This window comes from Hyperolius riggenbachi, chromosome 1, assembly GCF_040937935.1.
Source record: "Hyperolius riggenbachi isolate aHypRig1 chromosome 1, aHypRig1.pri, whole genome shotgun sequence".
Taxonomy (NCBI): domain Eukaryota; kingdom Metazoa; phylum Chordata; class Amphibia; order Anura; family Hyperoliidae; genus Hyperolius; species Hyperolius riggenbachi.
Window position 1 is genome coordinate 663,345,629 of NC_090646.1, and position 10,184 is coordinate 663,355,812.

The 10,184-nt window shown below is 47.1% G+C and overlaps 1 protein-coding gene across 2 annotated transcripts in view; it reads left to right on the plus strand.

Annotated features, from left to right (window-relative positions):
• Positions 1-9,540, plus strand: part of PHF24 (PHD finger protein 24) — a 196,641-nt gene extending 187,101 nt beyond the window's left edge. For both annotated transcript variants that reach the window (XM_068272170.1, XM_068272178.1), the window contains exon 8: positions 8,237-9,540. In XM_068272170.1, coding sequence (XP_068128271.1) covers positions 8,237-8,333 — 97 coding nt within the window. In that variant the 3' untranslated portion in view covers positions 8,334-9,540. The remainder of the gene's footprint in view (positions 1-8,236) is intronic.
• The last annotated feature ends 644 nt before the right edge of the window (positions 9,541-10,184 follow it).

The following is a 10,184-nucleotide window of genomic DNA, read 5'->3' on the forward strand; positions in this document are numbered from 1 at the left end:
CTTGGCAGCAGGGAGGAGGCCATAAAGCAAGGAGATGATTGCTGCCACTGAGAAGAAGGAAATATCGCTGCTCTGAGACACAGCCAAATCTCAGCTGAGCCAGAGGGGTCAGTGTTATATTATGGATGCAGTGACATCAGAGGTGACATCATCAATGCGCTGTACCAAGGCCTTTCTTTTATGTTTCTGCATGCTAGCGCTGTGGCATGGGTGTATTTACCAGGATTAACTGGCACCTCATCAACTGGCAACTCGCGCCACAGCTCATCTGCTGCCCCTGTCTGCCAATCCTTTTACTGGCTCCTCCCACCACTCATCATAATCTGCTGCTCCTCTCTGTTCTCTCTGCCAATCCCTCAAGTGGCTCAGTCCACCATTTCTCATCTATTGCACCTCTCTGCCAATCCCTTCAGTGACTCCTCCCATCACTCCTCATCTGCTGCTTCTCTCAGCCAATCCCTTCAGTGGCTCCCCCCAGAGCTCTTTATCTGCTGCCCCTCTTTGCCATTCCCTTCACTGGCTTCTTCCACCATTTCTCATCTGCTGCCCCTCCCTGCCAATTCCTTCACTGGCTCCTTTCACTTCTCAGCATCTGCTACACCTCTCTGCCAATCCCTTCACTTGCTCCTCCCACCACTCCTTATCTGCTGCTTCTCTCAGCTAATCCCTTAAATTGCTCCTCCCAGCACTCCGTATCTGCTGCCCCTCTCTGACAATCCTTTCATTGGCTCCTCCCACCACTTCTCATTTGCCGACCTTCTCTGCCAATCCCTTTGATGGCTCCTTCCACCATTTCTCATCTGTTGCCTCTCTCTGCTAATCCTTTCACTGGCTCCTTTCACTATTCCTCATCTGCTGCTTCTCTATGCCAATCCCTTCACGGGTTTCGTCCACCACTCCTTATCTGCTGATCCTCTCTGCCAACCACTTCACTGGCTCCTTCCACCAGTCCTCATCTGCTTCTCCTCTCTGCCAATCCCTTCACTGGCTCCTCCCACCACATCTCATCTGCTGCCGCTCTCTGCCAGTCCATTCACTGGCTCCTTCCACCACACCTCATTTGCTGCACTTTTCTGCCAACCCCATTCAATGGCTACACCCATCATTCCTCATCTGCAGCACCTCTCTGCCAATCCCTTTACTGGCTCCTTCCACCATTCCTCATCTGCTGCTCCTCTCTGCCAACTGGGTTCTCCCACCAATCCTCATCTGCTGCTCCTCTCTGCCAATCCCTTCATTGGCTTCTCCCACCAATCCTCATCTGCTGCTCCTCTCTGCCAATCCCTTCATTGGCTTCTCCCACCAGTCCTCCACTTCTTCTCCTCTCTGCCAATCCCTTTGCTGGCTCCTCCCACTACACCTCATCTGCTGCCCTTCTCTCGCTACACCCATCATTTCTTATCTGCTACCCCTCTCTGCCAATCCCTTCACTGGCTCCTCCCACCACTCTTCATCTGCTACCCCTCTCTGCCAATCCCTTCACTGGCTCCTCCCACCACACCTCATCTGCTGCTTCTCTCTGCCAGTCCATCCATTGGCTCCTCCTACCACACCTCATCTGCTACCCCTCTGCCAATCCCTTCACTGGCTCCTCCCACCACACCTCATCTGCTGCTTCTCTCTGCCAGTCCCTCCATTGGCTCCTCCCACCACACCTCATCTGCTACCCCTCTCTGCCAATCCCTTTGCTGGCTCCTCCCACCATTCCTCCCCTGCTGCTTCTCTCTGCCACAAACAAGGCTGGATCTCCAGCCTGAGGGGCAGAGTATAAGGGCCATCTGCCATGAGGTCACCCACAACACTATGGGCTCCTGGGTCTCGGGGTCGCACCATGTTTGTTGGGCTCTTTGGAAGGTTCTGGGGTCCAGAGAAAGTAACCAATGCCCATACCTGGCAGTCCTCCACCAGACAGAACTTTATGTATCTGAATTTCAGGACTAGATAGGAATAATTGTAAGACTAATTCATTCAGTTACTTAGCAACTGTGAGCAGTGGGGCAGCTCTGTTGTACAATCCATAATATGCAGTAAGCGGCAGTCAGCTGTGCTCTCTACAGAAGTGCATCCCCTATTCCTCCCCCGTGTATCACTAGCATAGAGTGACCTCACAGCTGTCAGATCACACAGGATAGCCAGCTTCACCAAATGTCAAGCTAGTCTACTATCATTAAAGGCACAGGGTAAAAGCTGATACTGTTAATCTGTGCATTTCAAGAGAAACCGTGACCAAGAATTGAACTTCATGCCAGTCAGTAGCTGATACCCCCTTTCCCATGAGAAATCTATTCCTTTTCTCAAACGGATCATCAGGGGGCTCTGTATGGCTGATTTTGTGGTGAAACCCCTCCCACAAATGTCAGCGCCTCACAGCACTGAGGTACTGACATCACACTGTGGGAGCCTTGTTGCATTGTGGGAAATAACAGCTGTTTACAACCGCCAAAAAAGCAAGCACCACCTTTTTCCAGTGACATCACCTGCCAGCAGTAAAAATGTCACCATGTGATAAATGTCAGGATGTAAATCAGGGAGATGAAAGATTTTACAATGGGCAAACCCTGACTAAATCATTTATACACAATTATTATGAAAACTAAGCACTTTTTTATTACATTATCTTCACTGGAGTTCCTCTTTAATGATAGTCAACTAGCTAGGGGTGTGCTGATCTTTGCTTGCAGAGGTGTCTGGTGCACCAGGCGCCTCTGGTCAGCGCCTGTGCGGGGGGGGGGCTGGGCAATCAGTGGATGGTGAGTGCAGGGCAGAGCTGCCTGACGGCCTGACAGCCGACGAATGCGCTTCTACAGAGGCTCCATAGAAGCGCATGTCTGATTGCCCATCGGGACCGGTATGTGCACGTAGTAAATAAACTGGATTGCTTGCAGTGCCGACCTCCACTTTCTTCTTTTCACCTGCAGCATTGTACCTTTTGGTCAGAGCACGCAAAGCTTGGTTTTTGGCTAACCAGCTGGCCCAGAATGGTATAGTCGCAACCCTCCTCAAATGCACTGCAGTCCAAACATTTAGCTCTACATCTTCCACTTCTCTTAACCACTTTACCTCCAGCGGTGCGGATATCTCCATCCCTTTTTCCATCCTTTCACCCCCAGGGACGGAGATATCCGCACCTCCCACACTCCCGCCGCTGCCCACGCTCCTGCTCGCTCGTGCGCCCGCTCCCGCTCTCGTGCACGCCGCCCGCTCGCCTGGAGATCAGTGAACAGGAAAAACCGTTCCCGTTCGTTGATCTAAGCCCCCGCAATCATCAGCTGCTTCTATGAGAAGCAGCGATCATTGTTCCTGTACGCTTGCAGGTCGCATAAACAAAAAGTTACTGTGGCCATCTTGTGGCCAAATAGTAAAACTACACCCTAAAGCATTTTTCATATACAAATACAATAGTTTTACACTAAAAATTAACTCATTACCTCCCACACTCCCCAATTTTTATTTTTTTTGTAATAAAAAAATTACAATTAAAAAAATACATAAATAGTTACCTTAGGGACTGAACTTTTTAAATATTTATGTCAAGAGGGTACAACTATGTTACGGTACTTTATAAACTATGGGCTTGTAATTAGGGATGGAAGCAAAACTGAAAAACATGCTACTATACAATACAATCTACTACCACAAAAAAGTATTTCCAAATAAAATATTGGCGACAAACATTGTGATAGGGACATAATTTAAATGGTTTTATAACCGGGACAAATGGGCAAATAAATTTCATGGATTTTAATTACAGTAGCATGCATTATTTAAAAACTATAATGGCTGAAAACTGAAAAATAATGATTTTTTCCCCACATTTTTTCCTATTTTCCCATTAAAACACATTTAGAATAAAATAATTATTGGCATAATGTTCCACCTAAAGAAAAAAACAAGATATAGTTCATTTAATTGCGGTAATTAAAGTTATAGACGAATGAATGGAAGGAGCGCTGAAAGGTGAAAATTGCTCTGGTGCTCCAGGGGTAAAACCCCTCAGTGGTGAAGTGGTTAAGATTTCTCTCACAAGTCATCTACTGCTTTCAAAATTCAAATCTGTGCCTATCCACCACTGTACCTCAATAATTTGTGCAAGAAGTGGATCCCCTGCTGCCCTCTAGCTGTAAACATGTGAACACATGATGACAAATGTGCTGTAGAGGATTATTGCCATGGAAAGCTTTCTGTCCCATTTCCCCTATATGTGCAGATTTAGAATATGTTCATCCCGGACCAGGCTCATCCCCAAGGCAACATAGGCAGGTGCTTGGGGCCTAATGAGTGTCAAGGGGCCCAACTGCCACTTTCTCTAAGCACTCTCCTTATCAAAAGAACCAGAGTTACCAACTTACCTAGGGCTCCATTTAATCTTCATCCATCTGTCACGATCGGTGTAGCAGAGAGGGTCTGATTCTCTGTGATCTGCAGTATCACTGGGAATACAGATATATATCCGATTATTGATGATCTGCAGTATCACCGATAATCCGATATAACGCTAACCTCTGAACACCTGAGTAGTGTAAGTGCTTGGTGCAACAGTAATACCGTGAGGACTAAGCCTCAGAAACAAGTGCCGTACTGTATGAAGTACTGCAGCAATACAGATTCCTTCCGAAGGCCTGGACTCTCCCGGGGGAGGAGTCAGGCGGAGCGTAGGAAGGACAGAACGTGAGTGACACCTAGGAGAGGGCGTCACTAACAGATCTGGGAACTGCCTCTAACAGTAAGGTCAGTTCTCGAAGTCGGGCAAGCCAGGTCGTAACACACGGACAGATACAGTACAGATACAGAAAGCAGAGGCGGAGTCTAATAAACAGGCAGGGTTCGGCAACAGGGTATCAGAAATATCGGGGTACAGAATCAGGAGTCAGATGCAGAGTCTAAGAGCGAGCCGAGGTTCGGCAACAGGGTATCAGAAATATCGGGGTACAAGATCAGAATACAGAAGAATAGTAACAAGCTTGGGGAACCTGAGGAGCGAGTTCCCAATGAATACAGGATGGGCCCTGAGGCAGCAAATACAGAGCTGGCCCTGTGGAGCAGGTGCCCAACAAATACAGAGCTGGCCCTATGGGGCAGGTGCCCAGCAAATACAGAGCTGGCCCTGGGGAGCAGGTGCCCAGCAAATACAGAGCTGGCCCTGTGGAGCAGGTGCCCAGCACATACAGAGCTGGCCCTGTGAGCAGGTGCCCAGCAGATACAGAGCTGGCCCTGTGGAGCAGGTGCCCAGAACATACAGAGCTGGCCCTGTGGAGCAGGTGCCCAGCAAATACAGAGCTGGCCCTGTGGAGCAGGTGCCCAGCACATACAGAGCTGGCCCTGTGAGCAGGTGCCCAGCAGATACAGAGCTGGCCCTGTGGAGCAGGTGCCCAGAACATACAGAGCTGGCCCTGTGAAGCAGGTGCCCAGCACATACAGAGCTGGCCCTGTGAAGCAGGTGCCCAGCACATACAGAGCTGGCCCTGTGGAGCAGGTGCCCAGCACATACAGAGCTGGCCCTGGGGAGCAGGTGCCCAGAACATACAGAGCTGGCCCTGGGGAGCAGGTGCCCAGAACATACAGAGCTGGCCCTGGGGAGCAGGTGCCCAGCACATACAGAGCTGGCCCTGTGGAGCAGGTGCCCAGCACATACAGAGCTGGCCCTGTGGAGCAGGTGCCCAGCACATACAGAGCTGGCCCTGTGAGCAGGTGCCCAGCACATACAGAGCTGGCCCTGTGGAGCAGGTGCCCAGCACATACAGAGCTGGCCCTATGGAGCAGGTGCCCAGAACATACAGAGCTGGCCCTATGGAGCAGGTGCCCAGAACATACAGAGCTGGCCCTGTGGAGCAGGTGCCCAGCGAATACAGAGCTGGCCCTGTGAAGCAGGTGCCCAGCACATACAGAGCTGGCCCTGTGGAGCAGGTGCCCAGCACATACAGAGCTGGCCCTATGGAGCAGGTGCCCAGAACATACAGAGCTGGCCCTGTGGAGCAGGTGCCCAGCGAATACAGAGCTGGCCCTGTGAAGCAGGTGCCCAGCACATACAGAGCTGGCCCTGTGAAGCAGGTGCCCAGTACATACAGAGCTGACCCTGTGAAGCAGGTGCCCAGCACATACAGAGCTGGCCCTGTGAAGCAGGTGCCCAGCACATACAGAGCTGGCCCTGTGAAGCAGGTGCCCAGCACATACAAGGCATGAACTATCTCCTAGTGATAGAGATAGTTCTCAGGGTCGGGAAGGCCAGGTCGGCAACTCACAGACAAACAAAGTACAGGATCAGAAGACAGAGGCAGAATCAGGGGCAAGCGGAGGTTGGCAACGGAGTATCAGAAAGGCAAGGTACAGGGTCAGATATCAGGAGAGTAGTCAGACAGGCAGGAAGTCATAACAGATAATCGCAATCAAACTAGTACTTTAGCTATCAACAGAATCTAGCTAAGTGTAGGATTACAGCTCCAGCTGGTCCCGGCACACTTAAGGATCTGACTAAGGGTCTGCGTGCTCCCACATAGTGATCGCAACGACAGGCAACCAGCAACTGACCAAGCAGCAGAATATATAGTTGCTGGACACTGCCGCCCCGCCCGCACCATTCAGCCAATTATGAGTCCTGCAGGAATCAGCTGACCTTCCTGATCAGCTGACACTTCCCCTGCTGGTATAAAGGTTCTGGATTCAGGCCCGCGTGTGCATAGCTCTCCATCTGCCTAAGTGCACAAACAGACCCAGCCACACCAAGCACACGCTGCTGCATGCAAACAGCCGCTTTGCTGTCAGGACATGCGGCGGCTTTTCTGCGTTCCACCATACTACCAGACGCGTGCAAACCGCCGCGTAGGACGCGGAGTCAGCCGCCTAGCTCTTGGCACACGCGGCGGCTTTCCGCGTTTCCTCACACCTTCTTTGTAGGAACTATATCAAGATGATATTAAAGTTAGCCTTTACCTGCACTGGGCCCAGCGCTCGTCTTCTGTACTGCGGCGTCCCCATAAACTCTGAAATTCAGCATGTCCTCTTTGCTCTAAAAGATTATTTACAGCATACAATCTGCTGATGATAGTTAGGGCCGCTACAACCACCCAAGCTCTGCCAGGTGAGAGCCAGGGATTCATAGATGTCTTGTAAGAGCAGATTCCAAAGAGAGATATCCCGCTACACCAGATGGCAGTTAAAACGTCCAAATCTTTATTCAATGCATCACAGGACAAACAGGTACAAGCTCACGCGTATCGGAGCTCTGAATGGCTCCTTAACCATAGCTACTATACAATACAATCTACTACCACAAAAAAGTAGCAGAACAGCATTTAAACAGTTAAACACAGCACTTAGTTCTTCAGTGTAAAGCTCCTTGCTTCAGTGAGCTGCTTATGGCTGCATCCAAAGAGGTGATAACATTATCATTTGTTTACATTCATTTGTCAGATACATTTAGTAAATATTAGCAAAGTGCATAAACTAAGCTGTCTCTGCTTCTAGTATGTGTGCAACTGAAAAGTGCTCATCAAATAGGTTTTAATATGTAAATACAGCGGCTATGCAATACAATGCAATGGCAGCTTTCAGATAAATTGCACTTTGGGGATTTGTAATTTGTAGACAGACAATAATATTTGTGCACAAAAGCAAATATAACTGTATGGACAATACAAATTAGGAAAACACATTTTTATTGACTGTAATGTCAGAGTTTTATCCCACTTTAAAGAGACACTGAAGCGAAAAAAAAATGATGATATTATGATTTGTATGTGTAGCACAGCTAAGAAATAAAACATTAAGATCAGATACATCAGTGTAATTGTTTCCAGTACAGGAAGAGTTGAGAAACTCCAGTTGTCTCTATGCAAAAAAGCTATTAATCTCTCCGACCAAGTTAGTCGTGGAGAGGGCTGTTATCTGACTTTTATTATCTCAACTGTAAGTGAACTGTTTACTTTTCCTCTGCTAGAGGAGAGGTCATTACGTCACAGACTGCTCTGAAAGACTCATTTTGAATGCTGAGTGTTGTGTAATCTGCACATATTATAGAATGATGCAATGTTAGTAAACACACTATATACCTGAAAATAAAAGTATGAGAATATTTTCTTTGCTGCTAATCTTCTAGTAATTATTCATAGTACACAACCAATTCACTATATCATAATTTTTTTTTTCACTTCAGTGTCTCTTTAAGTATACTCCAACAATAACTCAAGAATATTTTTTATAGTGTTTTTAATTTTAATAAACCTATTTCCTGTTCTTGCAGACAAGTGAACTGGGACACCTTCCTGAGGGAGAACATCATCTTCATCCTCGCCGCTCGGCCAAACAGCTCCGCCATCCACCTAAAGCCATCGATATAACCGACCGGCGGCGACGGCCACCACAAGAGGCTGACTGCTTTTGGATAACGGACCAATAGGGACGCGTGTTTTAGCGGTGAGGTAGCTGTGGCCTGTGGGAGTGACTTGGAGAGCACAGGAGATTGGTTCGCCCCAGAACTGTCTTCCCTTACAAGCCCTTTTGCCGAAAAATAAAAGCACTCTATTTTTAATAACTTTACAACCGCCATGATCCAAATGATAGCTGTAGATATTGTGTTTCTATTCCCAAGAGTCTCACGCAGCAGCTTTACCAAGACCTGAAGTCCGATATCGGCCATTGTTTATTAACATGGGACACCAAGGATGTGAAAGAACCAATGCTTGATGCTGAAGCTGGAACCATGTAGGAATGGACTCCTCAAAGGATGTTCTCCAGGACAGCACTTGGGTCAAACTAGCCTTCTTAGCAGAGTCATCTATTCAAGAATTGCTAATTTTTTTCTTTTTTTTTCTGAGGGGCGGGGGTGGGGCGTGTAACATCGTACAGAATATGTTCGTAGTTGTTCGTTTTGAAAAAAAAAATGTTTTCAGTTGTTCAATGAGTTTTGATGAGCAGTTTGTACATGTAACAATAGGGGATATACAAAGCATTTTGTTTTCATTTTTTTGTCATTGGTAGACCTCTTTGGCTGCCCCCGAGATCTATGGGTAAAAGCGCTGGTTGTTCCTATGCTGAGTGACATTTCTAAGTATCATAGAGTGCGCACATAAACAAGCACCATAAGCTGACTGTTATCTTGTTATCATTCTTATTAACCTAGCTGGGCAGAAGCAGGAAGTAGACCAGGCCGGACTTCCCTTCGCTGAGCCCTTTTTTTGTGAGGTTTGCATTTTGTTTCTAGGCCAAACTGGAAGTTTTTAAAGTATACCTTGCTAAGAAAATATGTTCTGAAATAAGACAGAAGATGGAATAAACTGAAATCCAGATGACTATTGGTCAATGTCCTTTTACTGAAGTGAAAAGAGAATGAGTGTTTATTGGACTGATTTCTCTTTTGTGCAAGCAAAGTGCTGGCCAATAGGGATGATAAGCTGAATTGCTGATGATCCCAAGCTGATGCAAGTTCCAAGTTGATTAAAAAAAAAATGTGATCACAGCAATTTTTCCTCAACTTTACTGCAAGTTAATGAGAGCGTGTTTTTAAAAATGCAAACACAGTACTAATGGATTGAAAAGCACTCTGGAGTGGGCCTCTACCCTAGTGCAGGATATGCAAGATGATATTTGAAGTGCACCTGAAGTGAGCGGGTTCTGGAGGCTGACATATGTACTTTCTTTTTAACAATACAAATTGCATGGCTGTCCTACTGAGCCTCTGCCTCTGTTTCTAATGCTTTTAGCTGCATGCTAGTTTTGGGTGTGTGACTCAGAATTCATAGCTCCCAACTGTCCCTCTTTCGGAGGGACAGTCCCTCTTTGGGAGCCCTGTCCCTCTGTCCCTCTTTCCTCCTGATTTGTCCCTCTTTAAGGACTTTTTCCCTCTTTCTATGTAAATACATATTTTTCTCTACTAAAAAAATGTGTTTGACTCTAAATTTTATTCCCATCCTATAAATTGATATATTACTAATTTTAAAATATTAATATGAAGGAAAATGAACCAGGATAGAAAGGACCAGTGTGGTTTGAATTATAAAACAACATATTTTTCTTATGAAATCTTTATGGTATGCGTGACTAGGGGTGTGATGGGGGCGGGATCCGGGGTGTGGCAGGGTGTGGTTTAAGTGTCCCTCTTTCTCATCTCAAAAAGTTGGGAGGTATGTACTACTGCTGTCAGAAAGGTCAACAGGACAGCCAGAAACTGGTATTTTTGTTAAGGTAATAAA